The sequence below is a fragment of the Phascolarctos cinereus genome, unplaced genomic scaffold (genome assembly GCF_003287225.1).
Source record: "Phascolarctos cinereus isolate Bilbo 61053 unplaced genomic scaffold, phaCin_HiC Scaffold_5;HRSCAF=322, whole genome shotgun sequence".
NCBI classification, from domain to species: Eukaryota; Metazoa; Chordata; class Mammalia; order Diprotodontia; family Phascolarctidae; genus Phascolarctos; species Phascolarctos cinereus.
The window spans coordinates 101,086,301-101,103,242 of record NW_027555958.1 but is presented as its reverse complement, the minus strand read 5'-3'; the positions used below and the strand labels follow the sequence as shown (position 1 = coordinate 101,103,242).

The following is a 16,942-nucleotide window of genomic DNA, read 5'->3' as shown; positions in this document are numbered from 1 at the left end:
CTAAGGAGCCCTGATCTGAATGTCCTTCTTCTAACTTGTTACACATTACTCAACTAGATTATTCTTCCTAAAAGTGTTTTCTTCCCTAAAGCTTCTAAAGTCTTCAATGGCTCTCCTTTGCCTGTAAGTTAAAGTACAAACTCCTCAGCTTGGTATTCAGGGCCCTCTACAATCTGGTCTCGCTTTACCTTAACAGAGGAGTTTATTAGATCCCAGAGGTAATATTGAGCCACTGGAATTTACTGACAGGACAGGAAAGGTGCAGACCAATGCTTTGGGAAAATTACTTTGACAGCTGAGTGAAGGATGGATGGGAATAGAGAGAGACCAGAGGCCAGAGATCATTTAGAAGACAATTGTAATAGTCCAGACAAGTGGTGACAAGGGCCTGAAATCTAGGTGGTTGCTGTGTGAGTGGAGAAAAGAAATGTATGAGAGATGTTACAGTTATAAACCAAAATGATGGGTCTTAACACTCTTTGCATTCTCCTATTCTTCATATAATGAATAGCTGTTGACTATTTTCATCTTTTAAGCGTTGAAGTAGCCTAACATGCCCATGAAAGTTGTAGTGGAAAGATTTGGAAATAGCTGACCTGGATGTCTACCTTGTTACCACTTACTAGCTATGTGACCTTGGGCAAGTGACTTCACCTCACTGGGATTCTGTTTACTCATTTGCACTGTGAAGGAGTTGGATTAGATGATCTTTCTGGGAATCCGAAACTCCCTTTCAGGCTTTTTACAAGTGCCTTCTTTTATAAGAAGTGTTTTCTGCTTCCCTCAGTTGTTAATCCCATCACACTAAAAATTATTTTGCATTTATTTTATATTTTTTTAATTATTTACTCATCAGTATCTGTGTTGTCCCCTCTGAACAATGTAAGCTTCCTATGGGTAGAGACTGTATCATTTTTGTCTTTTTGATCTTTAGAAACTTTCAGTGTTTGACACATAGAAGGCATGTAATACATGTTTGTTAAATTGACTTGAATTGAGCTAACTCAGTTTCCCCAGCTTCTATTCCTGTGACATATTGTTACATATTCAGCCAGTATCCAATTGAGTGATCAGGAAGCATCTCTTTTGGGAGTCATCTGGTCAAGTCAAGCCTCTTAGTTATTTTTACATTGGTTAGAGTCAAATCAGCATCTCACTGAAATCAGCAACAAAGATCAGAGGTATAGACATTCTTAATGCAGGCAGGGAAGAGGGAGAGGGATAATTCTGAAGTATAGGACACTTTGGGAAAAGCTAAGTCTGGACAGAATGGGGAATTTTGGACAATTAGAGAGCAGGAGGAACTTGGGTACCTTGGGTTAGTAGAAAAGTATTGTGAAGGGATATTGGGAGGTTCCAAAGACAAATTATATTTTCTTTGCAGTAAGTAACAATGCATATACCAAATATTTAGTAGAGCTGTCTTTCACACATGAGGTTGTGAGGTGACTAAAGTTGCAAGGCATTAGTACCAGTTTAGAACGTGGAAACACTTGGTCTAATCTCCTCAGCTCGGGCTAGTCCAAGCTCTCCATATGAATCAGGCTCCCTTACCCAAAACCCAACTCATCCCTTCTAGGGAAAAAGAGAGGAAGGGGGAAAAAAAGGGACCAATCTCTTTAAGGAAAAATGAGGAATACTCACATATACCAGGTGCCTGTGAAGATTAGGTCAGACTCTTATTCTCCTATGATTGTCTTTCTCTTGGCTTTTCCTGGTCCTTTCAGTTGCTAGTGACTTCCCATCCAATGTATGTGGCTTGTGTATATATCTTATGTACGTATATATGTATACATATATATGTCTCCTTTGATTGAATATAAGCTTCTTGTGAGCAGAAACTGTTTCATTTTTGTCTTTTCTCAGTGCCTGGCCCATCACAGACATTACTATTAATACTACTAGTAGATGATTATTGATAAATTCCATATCTTTCCTTTCCCTCTTTTCAGTCCAGTATTTGTAGATTTCGCTATTCAAAGAGACCTCTAGGGTATATCTCCCTTGAACGCCAAAAGTATCCTATAGAACTGCATTCTAGAAAATACCAAAATCCAAATAAAGTAATATATTTTAAAAATTGAAGCAGCTTGGAAATCATCGCTCCCCTTTCCATCTCTGTAATTTTCTATCAGCCCCATTTCTTGTTGTTGCACCCCGAAAGAATGTTAGTTCCTTGATGACAGGGACCTCCTCCTCCTCTTCTCCCTCCTCCTCCACCACCTTCTCCTTCTTCTCCTCCCTCCTCCTCCTCCTTCTTCTCTCTCTCTCTCTTTTTGTGTTCACATCCTCAAAATTTACACAGTTCTCAGCACATAGTAAACCTTTAATAAATAATTTTTTCTTTGTTCATTCATCCCATGGAACTAAAGCTAATTTCTAATGCATTCCAGTGAAGTGAAGGATAATTTTTTCTTTTAGAAAAGAAAAGTAATTTTACTTTTATGATGGCCACAATCTGTACCTATATTTTAAAGGCCTTTGCTGTTATATTTGTCCTTGACTGTCATCCTAATGTGACTTTTTGTGAGGAAAATAAATGAAACATCTGTAGATACATATGGTTATATTTTAATTTCCCCTGCTTAATCTTGAAACTTAGATTTTTCAATATTATCATTAAAAAAGAACAGACAAATATTTTAGGGTATCTATAATAAATGCAAATAAATCAATACAAACAAAACGGCTTTAGCAAACTGTACATACATAAATATCTTCCTTTTTTTCACTTAACATTCAATAGTTTTTTTTCTCATAAAACCTTCCATGATCTTATTTATTACATCCAGTTTTCTTTAAACCTTTTTTAAAAAGTGCTTTTAAGATTTACAGCCTGTGCATCCAAAGCAAAAGTTAGAACATCATGCCTGAAAAAGTAACCAAGGTAAAAAGTAAGCAGCTATTGAAGCTCTTTAAAATTGTATGGTACAAGATTCTAAAATCTCTTAAGCACTGGTTGATTTGTAGATCCCATGATACTGATAGGGTACTTTGGGATGACTGGCTAACAGAGCCAGGCAGCAGCACATGGGAAAGTTACTCCAACAGTATAATAAAATCCTTGGCTATCCACAGAACCAGCCAAAGGCCAAAATTCAGGTGGCAAACATCCCAGGCCACTGGCAGCTATTACTTAAAAGTCTTCTTAGTGCTAGGGTTCTGGGTTTGGAAATTGAGGTTTCTTCCAAAATACTGGCTCTGTTCCGATTCTCTCTCCTTACGACCTACTGCCAATGTGGTGATCTGCACACGAGATCTAGGAGATACAAGAAGCTGCCACCCTATGTGCATTCCATTTGGCAAAGGTCCTTTTTTCAGATGGATTTTATTTTTTTTTTAAATTGTGTAACTGTGTGTATATTTGCCTTTTATTATTAATTTTTTTTGCCAGATTCTTCTGCTAACAGTACACGTACACATGAATACTAGTCTTCTGATTCATAGAGGAGGTGGGCCATTGGTATATCTGAGCATGGGGTGGAATGATCGGGCAAAATTATTGGAGAGGGCACAGCTGTAGTCCTCCTCAGACATTGGTACCAGGCAGGCAAGACCAATTAAGAGCAAAAGGAGAAACTGAAGAGGTAAAGCGGCTCTGAGGACTCGGAGGAGGAAGGCCTGGCAGGACTGAGCTGGCTGGGTCTCAGAAGGGGAGGAATCGGAGCCACCTCTTACGGACCTGAGGAAAGAACCAACACAGAGAATGAACAAAAACACTTGTAAGGGACATTGCTTCTTGGTTTGGTTACTCTTCCTGGAATCTACAGGAATATGCCAGACATAATTCAGCTGACCAATTTACCATCACTGGTTTGCAAAGAGCCCATGCTATTTTCCCAACACTAACAAAAGAGTTGTTTGAAAACTGTACTGATGCAAAATAAACATTTAATCAATCAACTAAAGAATAACTAATTAGAGCTCAGATTCCACTAATTTTTTCTCTTAATTCAGCAAAACATTTTCCATTAACAAAGATAATTGCTTTATACAAATTTACCAGAAGAAATTAAGTAGCTCTAGAATAATTAAAACATGAATATGTGAGGCAATACATACTGAGGCTGAGAACATAAGGGATATCTTAGACAAGGTTACTCATATTTAAATATCATAAACAATCTCCAGTACACGAAAACCCATGAAATAAATGCAAAAGTCTGTCCCCAGCAATTTGGAAAGACCCATGGAAGCCTGATTAGGCCTAAAGAGTATACATCATAATTTGATTTTGCACAGAATCAGCACCTTGCCCTGGCAAGCTTTCACTGCAGGAATATAGGATAACTGTTTTGTTTTTGTTTTTGACTATAGTGATTAAGGATGCTAAATGCAATGACTATAATTGCTTTGAGTTTAGTTGGTAGGAAAGAAAAAGCTCACAGGTTTCAGGAACTCTTGGGAAAGTTCTTTTATTGGCTATGGAATCTTCCAAATGGGATTCTGGTTTAGATACCCCAAGACTTTGAGAATGAAAATTCCACTGCTCTGTTTTGTTGTTGATAATGATATTTTATTGTGGAGCAGATAGGTAACTAGTGGTAACTATAATTCGTTGAAGTACAATCAAAAGACAAAGGAAGTTATGTGTGCTATCAAAGGTGTATTGGATAAGTGAAAGATATTCTACTGGGATACCACATTACTGTTCTGGCATTCCCTCTCCCCCACAGAATGTCCATGTTGAGTGTAGATATTGTTTCTAAAATATGTAAGAAACATGTTAAAAAAAGGTAGAAGAAACCCATATGTGGAGAGATATAGTCATAATACGTAACATGTAAGTTTCATGCATTCTTTTGGTTTCAATGAAGTCACTGTGGCTCAACTCTGTTATGGAAAATAGGTTACTGTGTGTTCATAAACTGACATAAAGGGGAGGAGAGGAAGGGGGGGAGGAGAGGGAGAGGGAAAGGGAGAGGATGGGAGGGAGAGGGAGAAGAGGGGGAAGGGGAGAGAGGGGGAGAGGAGGAGGAGGAGGAGGAGAGAGAGGGAGAGAGAGAGAGAGAGAGAGAGAGAGAGAGAGAGAGAGAGAGAGAGAGAGAGAGAGAGAGAGAGAGAGAGAGAGAGAGAGAGAGAGAGAACAACAGAACACTAGCGCGGCACATGTTTAAAACTAGCCCAGACTTGCCTTGGTGGGCTGGAAACCACGTCTTGCCAGAAGTTCTAATGCTGATCTAACAAACACAGCTGGGAAGGGGAACAGCAAGAGTAGTGTGGAAGCTCAGAGTGTCTACAGAACATCCCATACCAGAGTGGGAATTAAAACTCCTGGGGAGTACCAGCTCTATTTCATCTGCTAGATACCCCTGGGCAAGTTATCTAGACCTTGGATTCTTAGTTAAATGAGGAATTTTACAAGATTCAAAAATTCAATTCAATAGACATTCAGGGACCATTTCCTATGTACAAGGCAGTGTGCTAGGCACTGGATATACAAAGACAAAAAAAAAAAGGCCCTGTTCCCTAAATGTCTAACTAAGGTCTCTTCTAGCTCTAAGATTTTTTATGATGCAATGAAACTATTCTTCTCTCATTGACTGGGCAAATTGACACTTCGTTTCTGAGTGTCCAGCTCTAAATCCTATGATTATATGAAGGAAGCAAAAAGAATGTTTGCCATCTACTGGTCAAACCGAGAACTGCTCCGGCATTAAAAGTAGAAGTAAATTCATGCATGCGCTGTGCAAAATTATATACTTCAAAACTTTAGGGAATTGTGATTCCATAAATATGGGTATTCCATCTATTGACATAGGTTGAAACTTCTTTATAAAGTAGCAGTTGCTCTCTAAAAGTTACTAGGATCGAAAAAATGGATCACGCTACAGCCAACCTTTTGAGCCTCTTAATACATAGCCAGGCTGGTACACAAACTGCAGACGTATACTATACCGAACAAAATGATTCATTCTGTGGAAATGTCACAGAAAGAGTATAATGACACATTAAAAAGCAGCAAGCAAGACTTCCTCTTTAATTTCAGCTTCTGAGTCACAGATTCAGAGTCTTCAAGGTAGAGATCTCTTGGGCCAATCCCTCGTTTAATAGATTGAAAAAAAAAAAAAGAGGAACAGGGAGGAAACTGAGACTGTGAGGGAAAAGTCTTTTTGTGATCTGACAGAAAAGCTAGTAACACAGCTAGTTTCTGGCAGAGGCAGTACTAGTACTCAGGCCTCCTGACTCTGAGTCCAATGTAGTTTCCAGTGTCCTCAGTTTATTTAGACTTGGTTTGTGAAAGAACAGATATGAGCTTCTGGCTCACATTTGTGACATGGCTGTCTCACATGGAGAAGGTTTTGGGATGAACTTAAAGAGCGTACTCATAGCTGAAAACACTTGGAACCATCTGATTTCCCACTGATCAGATACCACTCCCACGTTTTGTTTTCCTCATTAGAAAGTAAGCTCCTTGAGGACAGGGCTCATCTTTGCTTGTGTATCTCCAGTACTTGGCACAAAGTAACTAAAGCATGGACATGCTTCCTTCTCTGCTTTCTAAATATAATCAGAGGATTACTGGAGCAGTATTGCACTGGCTTGCTTTAACGTATCCTTAAATGGGTGGTCTCAAGTGATCATGGATATTTAATAGACTTTCTTCAGTTTACATTGATTTGACAACTTTTATCAGTCTTCAGGTAAAGATGATGCTCCTTACTTAGAACCTGCTGATTATGGCCAAGTTAATGATTACTAATAATACTGCAATTATTAATGTTCAACTAGAATGAAAGATAATTTGTTGTGATTCATTTTTGCAGCAGATTCTTAAGCCTTTCAGAGATGGATTGACCTATGCACATAACTGGTGATGAAATTTGCCTGGCAGATTTGAATTATGGGGCAGGGGGAAGATGCACTTTCTTGGATGTTTAGGTCAAAGTTCAAGATCAAAACAAAGGTTGCACATTAAACAACAGGATGCTCTTGAGCAAAAAGTCAAAAGCAAAAAGTTGCTTATTCTTGTGTTATGTAAAGTCATGTATTGTAAAGAGCCCCCTGAAAGGACATGGCACATTTAACAGCATCAGAGCATTCCTTATTAAAGTTCAATTAGACCAGGCCTTCTACTGTCTAAGAATGCCAACACACTGAGAGTTAATGGGCTGAGGTAGGGACAAAGGGAACACATAGTGCTTAATTACCTTCTGAGGAGTTGGCTTCCCTTGAAAACTTCAATCTACCTCCTTACAGAACTCCCTTTTTTTGGGGGGGTGGAGAACCACCAAGGTTCAAGAGTGACCAAAGTCACCTCTTATTTATGGTGAATCTGGTTTTTGCCTTTAAAGTTCCAACAGGGTTAATGATCCTGGGGTGAAAAGTACTCTTTTAATATTTATCCTTGGCTTTACAGACACCTGGATTTCAATGGAGGTTTGGGAGGATTTCCAAGAGAAAGAACAAAGGCAGCCTTTTGACTAGCCTCTGGCTCCTTTCTTTCTTCTTCCCTTGGCACTGCTACCTTAATGGGCATGGTTACTGCTCTGTGTTTAGAATGTGTCTACACTGACAAAATGAAATGGAAGCTGAACCAAGAAATCTGATTAATGAAAACAAGCAAGATAGTTCTAATAAAAAAAATTCCCCTTCCTCTCAATAGTAGGGTTTTTTCCCCATTTAAATTGCTTCAGTGTCACACTTTACTTTGTCAGGGTAAGTATGGGTCCAATGGAAAAACAAAACAGCACACAAGAGTGGATGGAGGCAAGAATCAAAAAGGACTTGTTTTGAAAAAAAAAGTTGCAATCAAGGAAATGAGAAGAATCCAATCTGTTCCAATTATCATTCAAATCAAAACACTTTGCTGGAGGAGTTGTTAAAAATATTTTGAGGAACTTCATAACCTGTTGGTTAACATGGGAGATGGATTAACTAAATAATTCATCATGATTTGCCCTATGTGGCAACTATATCTGGAAAAACAGATGTGTGGTTCTATTATATGCAGAGGTTTTTAGGGAAAAGGGCATTATCCTTTACCTGTAACCTGGGGGGCAATCTCAAAGCTTGGATACATTCTAATTCCAGACTCAATATTTTATCTTGGTCCAGGGCCACCACAGGCCCACCATACACCAATCCAAGCTTCTGAACTGGTGCCATACCACCTTGATCACTAAAATTCTTTATTATCAGGAATGACCAAGATCTTGGTCTGGAGTGCTCTAGAACAGAGGTGTCAAACATGCAGGGCCCAAAATACTCCCAAGCATGGACTAAACCAGATTAAAATGCTATTGAGAAACATTTAATAAAATAAATAAATTAATGAAAATATGTAAACATGGGTAGTCTTAGAAGTCAACATGAGACCTGTGGGGATCCTTATGTATGATTTAGTGGCTCCTATTTCTATTTGGGTTTGACACTGGTGCTGCAAACAATAGGGGTAATGGATAGAGACTGGATTTGTAATTTCTTTGGTATAAGGGACTTCCCTTTTGAGGAGATTCCTTCTTCTAGTGAGGTTGGCACCTGCTCTGAAATTTAAAGTCTTAGACGATTGAGAGGTTAAGGTTAGATTTCCCCAGGATCACATGTCAAGTAGGTATCAGAGACAGGACTTGAATCTAGATCTTCCTAGCTGTGAAGCCAGGTTGCTAATCATTATACTATCCCGCCTCTTGAATTGTAGACGACAACAACAATAATGATAGCTAGCACTTATAAAGCACTTTGAAGTCCACAAAGTGCTTTACAAATATTATCCTATTTTATCTTCACACTAACCCTCAGAGGTAGTTGCTGTTAGTATCCTCATTTTACAGATGGGGAAAATGAGATTGAGAAAGGCTAAGTGACTTGTCCAGGGTTACACAGCTCATAAGTATATATATATGTATGTGTATATATATATATATATATGTGTGTGTGTGTGTGTGTGTGTATATATATATGTGTATATATATATATATATATATGTGTGTATATATATATATATATATATATATATATATATATATATATATATATTTTTTTTTTTTTTGCGGCTATTCAATGGGGTTAAATGACTTGCCTAGGATCACACAGTTAGTACGTGTTATGTATCTGAGGCCAGATTTGAACTCAGGTCTTCCTGACTCCAGAGCCAATGTTCTATCCACTGTGCCATGGAGTGTCCCCTAGTAAGTATCTTAAGGTAAGATTTGAACTCAGGTCTTCTAGATTTCACGTTCAGCACTCTATTATATCACCTAGCTTTGTGAAGAGTTATCACGGGAATTAACAGACCAGCCACCTAAGAAATAAGAGACCACTGAATTCTAGGTGCATTCTGTGGAAGTCACCTAGATGTGACTTCAACCACAGAATGAAGCACTTGTAAAGTGCTTAACATTTTCAAGGAGTAGTATATTTATCTGATAGGAAACACAGAACAGTAGCAAATGAGATAGATTTGGGAGTCAGGGCTTTCTTGGGTTTGAATCCTACTTTTTCTATTTACTAGCTATGTGAACTCAATCAAGACAACTGACTTCTCTGGCTCAGTTTCCTACCTATGAAATAGGGGCATTGGACTAGATGACATGTGAAGTCAGTCTACATCTATGTTCCTATGATATTTTGGAACTCAAGTGAAGTATTAGTACAAATAATGAATCTAGAGAAATGGTTACATTTGTTTAAATTGTCAGCATTTAAAGTTACAATTATGTAAAATGTGGTTATTGGTTCCAGCCCCATGGAGGTGTGTATGTGGGATGGGGTAAGGGGAGGAGAGGGAACCCCCACAGTGCAAATTTGATTAATGAAGCCATATCTAGGGGAATTCACCATTTGTATTAATGAGAACCTTGTTATAGGGCAAAAAAAAGAGAAAGAGAAATGCATTAGAGCCTTAATATTTGCAACTGTCATTAGAACTCAACACACAGAACTGCTTTATATAGAGTAAATTGATTTTTGAGCTTGACACCACTCCTGTAGACACTATGGAGAGGGATAGGTACTGGACCAATAATTTTAATGCTGCATAAACTTCTTTCGGAATTTAATAAATAGGGCTTCCTGCATGGATCTGAGACAGAGAGCAGCTTTTACTGAATGCTACTCCCTAGCAAACAGGTTTTATGGTGAGATTCCAGTCTATGTCTATCTAAACACAGTGTAGCTGAATTCATGTATAAACTATCTGTAGTCCATAGTTATCCTAACATATCTTTTTGTTATACTATCTTTGTGGAATAGTGGTTAGAGGACATAGGTTCTAATCCACATTCTTGAACTTATTCTATCTGTAGAAGCTTGGGCAAATCACTTAACTTTTCTGGCTCCCAGTTTCCTAATATATAAAACAAGGGGTCTGAACTAGCTAACCTCTGAGACCACAGGCTTCAATATATGATCACTAACCAGGTCTTCAGTCCTAGAATTTGGACAGAGCTGGATGAAAGAGACTGATTGCCACATCAAAATTTGAATATAATTCATTAAACACAATATTTTTTTGGAGACTACTTCACCCTAAATCACCCAGGCTGGGAGGGCAGTGTCTAGTGATATAGGCCCAATCCGCCTCTGATCTGACTTGCTGTTTCTGACCCCTCATTAAGCAGCCAAGTGGCCTTGCATTACCAGGGCCTATGCACTTAATTGGCTTGAGCCCTATTACAACTCAGAACTTCTGAGCTCAAGTAAGACTCCATCTCTCTACTAGCAGGGATAGTAGGTATGTGCCACCATCACTGGCAACATTACATGTTTTAAAACAACTATTCTTAGATAAAATTTGTAACTATAGATATGAATGCATACAGTTTTTCAATGGCCTTAGAATCTCAAGTGGAAAGGGAAGTTATGTGTGTGTGTAAGGGGCTGTCATCAATTAATTCAGCATAAAATTCACTATGAATCCCAGATTCATTAAATTTTTTAGCTGTGTAGTAAACTAAACTGAATACCATGCTCATGGAGCAGACACATAATGGCAAGACTAAACTGCATTACACAGAAGACAGAAACTGACAAACAAGGAAATGATATTTGACTTCAAATAAAAAAATTCTACACCGATCCCGGACCCTGCTCATATCACTTAAATAAAAGAAAAAAAAAGTAAAAAAAAACCAACAAAAAAAACTGGTTTGAAAATTTCTGCTCTAAACTTCTGGGGTCAACATTCTTAAATTGTTGGAGTTTTCTCTCTGCCCTAACTACTGTAACCTCTCAAGTTTGCTGATCCAGGGCAAGATCAAATACGAAGTACTCTGATGTGAAAGTATTCCAGAACAATGTGACAGCATGTACTGTAAGTTAATCCTTTCCCAGCAGGAGCTGCATTCACTGCCCACAGTGGGTGCACCCCAAACAGCGGCGCCAATGAGTTAAAAAACCCAATCCACCTCAACCACAACCTGTCTGCCTAGTGTGTTTGATTAAGTTTACCATTCAGATGAAACTCGTTTGTATTCCATGCCTGTCTGAGTAACAAATTGAGCATTGTGTTGTACTGCTCAGGAGATATGTTAATAAACAGTGCGGGACAGAGCTGATCTGAAAGGTGCCGCGTGGATGCCCCAGCTAGAAGGGGGGCTGTTCCCCAAGCTGCAAAGCGCTGGTAAGATGCATGTTGAAGCACCTGCTCAGCCCTGCACATAGAGACGCCTGAAATCCTGAGAAGAAATGTGGAGAGGGAGTTTGGGGGTAGGGGGAGTGGAACAGAATCAACTTATACCTACAGCTACAAGGCCAATAGATACTTCTGCCTGAATTTAGCTTCCAGTTATCATCTGGGGGAAGACTGGCTTGTGCTGTAACTTTGTAACCCTCCCCTTCCTCTTTTGTTTGAGCCACACTTGCTCTTTTGCCTCCTGAAGGGCAGCAATGTTCTCCAAGCTAAAATCAATGATACATCACTTTTCTTTGGGAGGGCAGAAGGATGTGGGGGGGATGGGGTAAGGGGTAGGAGAGGGAACCCACAAGACAATTGTCTGCCCGTACGGTAGCACCCCTACCTCTACTGCAGAGGCAGAGGAATGCATAATGGGAAGCTCACTCTGACGGTGGCAGAGCTGCATTTTGCCAGTTGCACTTATTAATGGCCATTTTGCTGGGAAAATCTTTGTTTTCAAATACAGGTGTGCATATATGTGTGTATGTAAGTATGTATATACACACACATACATCCATGTATCGGTTTGTCTATCTATGTATAGTCCAATAGAAATGGGCACATCAAAATATCTATTGTGTAATTTCAATACATTGGGGCAGCTGAGTGAGAATTCTCATATATAATTGTCACAACTGGCAAACTGAAAATAGCAAATGAGGATTATTAGCAGTTTTAGACTTCCTCTTATCCCTCCCATTAGGAATTCAGAGTTCTACTATAGCCCAGATAAACTCCCAGGCAGCTGAACTGTAACAGTGAAATACCTAGGACTGGAATCTGGAATTGGTGGGGAGGACATCATTTTCTTTCTTTCTGTCTTTTTAAAACTGTCTGGGGTTGGGAGAGGGGGAAACATGAACTGATCAGTGAAAGAGTGAAGGAACACAGACACATCACACCAACAAGGAAAAATGCAAAAGCACTGTTAGCTGCAGAAATGATAAGACTACTGGAGACAAAGTGAAAAGCAAAAAGCGGCAGCTGTAAGTCTGCTCTCTAGTGGTCACAGAGTAGTGGACACTGGTCTTGCTCCCCGAGTGAAGCAGATGGAAGCATTCTGCTGAGTGTCAAGGACAGTTAATGACTTAATGGGTTGATAGCAGAGGAGCAGAATGCAATGCCAAAGAGATAAGGTGCTAAGGATTTTTAGATGAAGTTACCCAAATTCTGACTTTTCATTTTTTAGAATCTCCAGAACCCAAAACCCACAAACTGAATAAAATGTTAAAAAAAAAAATCAAAAGCTGGGAGTGGGGAAGGGGGAGAGTGTTAGTATGCTTTATTCATATTTGTGGGTTCTGTAAATGGTAAAATATTGCATTGTTCGATCACCTGTCTTAATGTAAAATCTAGAACTAAGAGGATGATAAAAATTATTTGCCATGAATGCCATGGTGTTATGTTCTAGTCAGCTACATGGTCTTTATGTTACACATATAAAGGATCACCATCTAGCATGGTATATCAGAATGGTCCCTGTGTTGGAGAATGATTTTCTTTTGTGTGTGTGAGGACCAAGAGCTTTGTGCTGTAAAATTCACCAGTATTTTGGTATACATAAAGGAACCCAAACTTTTGCCAACCTGCTTATTGAGGGCAAGGGTGTTTCTAAAATAAGTAATTCCTTTACTCCTCTGAGGGCAGATTATATGCAGGTTGGCCCCAATTAGGGCATTTTCCATCATCCTCTTGCAGTTCTAGAACAGTGTGGAAACCAGGAGAATAAGGTACCTGCTATGTGGATTGTTGACAGAGGGTCCAGGCGGTGAGAGACTACATTTGCCCCGTGGCTGTTTGCAATGAACAGGGGGTAAAGAAAGAAGAATGTTCAGTCCAGGCAAATAAAGGCAAGCTACTGATGAAAATTAAACTAAAAGTGCAGCAAAGGAAAACACAAATCAAATGAAGTGATCAATACCCATGAACCAAGGAAACTGGCTTTTCTTCTGCTGAACAAATGAAATGAACGTCCAAATTGCTTAGCATTTATAAAAGATCCATGAAATCTATTACTCCGACCACGTCCATAGTAGTGGCACAATTTTATTTTATTTTAGTTTTTAGTTATATGTTTTGGTATAGGTTATAGATTATTCATTATTTAAGAATTTATTCACATTATGCAAGAAGTTCTGAGTATTCATCTATACTGTTTTTCAAGGCAAACAAAGGACCCTTTAGAGTCCGGCCTGGAAAATGTGTATGTGGACATAAATGAATGGGGTTGTAAAGCACATAAACCAAATAGCCAGATGACAAAGATAAATATAATAGATTTCTAGTTGGCATGTTTTTTAACTAAATTCTTGTCCACTTAAATTTTATATGAGTTTACTTTATCATCTCATTCAGTTGTATTTTTCACCTTCTAGAATGCTGAGGTGTCCATTTTCCCCTTCTTGGTAGATTAATAAAACATTAACATGAGGATGCCTTATAAAAAGCAATTTAAAGAACAAACAAGTTAAATACTCATTCTAGAGGCTGAAATGGAAATTACTGAAAAGCCAGTGTTCCTTCACATTCTGAAACTATGATCTACAGGAAACTAGTGAATGTTGCAAAAATCAATTTTAAAAAGATCGTAAAGCTCACCAAGACAGAACTTAGATGCTTATAAAATGTGCAAATGAAATCAATATTATTCTAAGAACTAAGGAGAATGGGATAATAATAAAAACCAATGGAACCATAAAGCAGGACAAAAAAAATCTCTTGTTACATACAAAGATCAAGGTATAAAGGGCAGCAGGGACAGAATTAGCTTTTTTGTTTTGTTTTGTTTTGATTTGATTTTCATTTGTTTCAGGAGTGCCCATGGGCAAATAGGCATCACTTGCATTGAAGCAGGTGGCCAGAGAGCCACCGCTCAATTCACAAGTCTTCTAGGCCACAAGCCAGGAGTATCTTTGGAGAACAGCTTACCTGGTCACTTAAGAATTTTACAACCTTATAAGGCAGATTTATAAATATTTTAATAAAATCATTAGGCTCACTAAATCAAGAGCCTTATTAAGACTTTAAAAAAAAGTTTTGATGAGTCTTTTTTAGGTGGCAGCCTGATCTTTTAGCCAAAAAAATAATGGTAAAGGGGTAAAGAGGAGACAAACTGCCAAAGGCACAATGAAGACCCTGCTAGAACTGGTCATTTGAGCAACAAAAATATCCTGCACACCAGCCACACTTTGAGCCCTGATTTTTTTTTAATTTAAAAATAAAGATACTATCTTCCATTACTAATTTCATGCATGGTAGAAATGCAGCAGGATTAAGGAAGCAATATTAAACTATAGGAAAACCTCTTATGGGGGAAGGAAGAGACATTGTTTGCTTTTCCCTCGAGAAAATGCTGTGAACCCTGTTTTTGGCTGCAAATCCTTTTACTTCCTAGTGTGTCCTCCCTAGAGCTGGTAGAAGATAGCCACTATCAATTTACCGTTTTCTGTCTGTTTGGGGTGCTTCTTCCTGACACAGGACTCACAGATCCCGAGGTGTCCAGTTCATCAGCAGAAGACCAAGAGGATAAATCCTATGTGCAAGATTGAATTTGATTAGACAAATCTCAGGACTCTCTGAATATCACCAGCCCAAGGGTTAGGGTGTGGGAATCTCAGACTTTTAGTACATTTTAATAAACTATAGATTCCAATAGTGAGGTCCTTAGGACCAGAATTTGAAATGCGCTCCAAAGAAAATCTATTTCTCTTGAACATTTTATAGGCCAATTTATTATCTTAAAATTTTTTTCAACCCTACTGGGGATTTCCTTAGTGATCTTATGATTTTATGTTGTACAACAATAAACATGGCTTGTGAAAGATGACAGACTTACAGCTAGGCAGTGGCTTAGACCCTGAGGGAATCTCACTCATCTGGGATTTGTGACAAAAGCACCTAGTAATCCATTTGTGGTGTCAACGATATTATGTTATTTCTGCCATTGCTATTATGTGGGATAGATTTATATGCTTACAAATTATTTGGGATAGATTTATATGCTTAAGATATATGCTTATATGCTTATAAAAGAATAAGAGATCTTGTATACTCATGACAGGAATTCACAAATGAATCTTTTAACAATACACCTTCTCTGCCTCCCTCTCTCTCTTTCTTTTTCTACAAGCAATTAATTTCTCAGCCCTAGAGGGAGCCAAGTAATTTGCATGCTACAGTTAATCGGTTCTTTGACAAAGAGAAAAAGAGAGGACTGGGGCAAAGATGGACTCTCTGTGTTCCTGGCAGAAATTTTGCTCCTAAGGTGATTGGTACTTATACATAAAAAAAATATAGTTGGGTTCTGTTATCCCTTTGTGAGTGAAAACAATTTTTCTTTTGGACCTAACAAATCACTAAGTCCATTATATCAGGCCCTTCCCATTCTGATTTTTTTTAATAGCTGGATTTAAAGACACTCAGTTTAAATGGAGATTTTCTCTTCTAGACACAAACTATACAGCAACTGAAGGGGAACTAAGCTGTTTGCATATGGATGAATCAGAGACTTACCAGTTGACTGCTTGATATATCTAAGATCTTCTCGAGGTCCTTGATATGACGACTAACCTCTTTCAAGAGAAGTTTAAGTCGATTTCCAATGACATGGACTTTTTCTTTGGCTTCCAACAGTCTTTTCCTTCAGCATTAACTAAGAGTTGGCAGGACATATCTTGCAGTGATGCCACCTTTAGTTGAGACTCCAGCAACTCGCGTCTGATTTGCTATTTACATAGTAAAATGTCATTTTCCCCCTATACTTTTCAATAGACAGTTTCCTAAAACTTGGAAAAATAGCTTTTTAATCTAGGACAGTTCTGTGCCCATGCAATGGAATGTCATACATGCAAGTAGAAAGGTCACCATGATGGCATAGCAATAAGAGCACTGATTGGGATGGGAGCAAAGAGTACTAGGTGATAGTTTTACTCATCACAACTTGCTGCATGGTCTTGGGCGAATCACCACATCTATCTCACCCTCAGGTTTTCTGTGTGCAAGAGGGGGATGATGATTCTACCTACCTCACAAGGCTGTTGTGAGGATCATATGTGTCAATGAATGAGAAAAGATTTTAAAAATATAAAGCATTACATAGATCCATAGTAATTTTTTGCTATAAATTTATTTTTAAAGAAAAACCTTCCAGCTGTGAATATAGGAATTATTCAGGCCAATTTTTTATTCCTGATGTATAGTCAAACATTTTTAAGATGGATGGAAGATACATCGTTTACCACTTAATGACTAATGCTGGCTAAAGGAGTGAGGGTGTTCCCGGTAAAGTCTGGTAGGAGTGTGTTCCATGCTTGGAGCTGTCTAAAC

The 16,942-nt window shown here is 38.5% G+C and overlaps 1 protein-coding gene across 1 annotated transcript in view; it reads right to left on the bottom strand.

The window, feature by feature from the left end:
* Positions 1–2,549: 2,549 nt before the first annotated feature.
* SYNE1 (spectrin repeat containing nuclear envelope protein 1) overlaps positions 2,550–16,942 on the bottom strand; it is a 560,807-nt gene continuing 546,414 nt past the window's right edge. The window contains 5 exon segments of the mRNA XM_078155071.1: positions 2,550–3,682; positions 13,352–13,410; positions 15,057–15,149; positions 16,130–16,245; positions 16,248–16,341. Coding sequence (XP_078011197.1) covers positions 3,442–3,682; positions 13,352–13,410; positions 15,057–15,149; positions 16,130–16,245; positions 16,248–16,341 — 603 coding nt within the window. The 3' untranslated portion in view covers positions 2,550–3,441.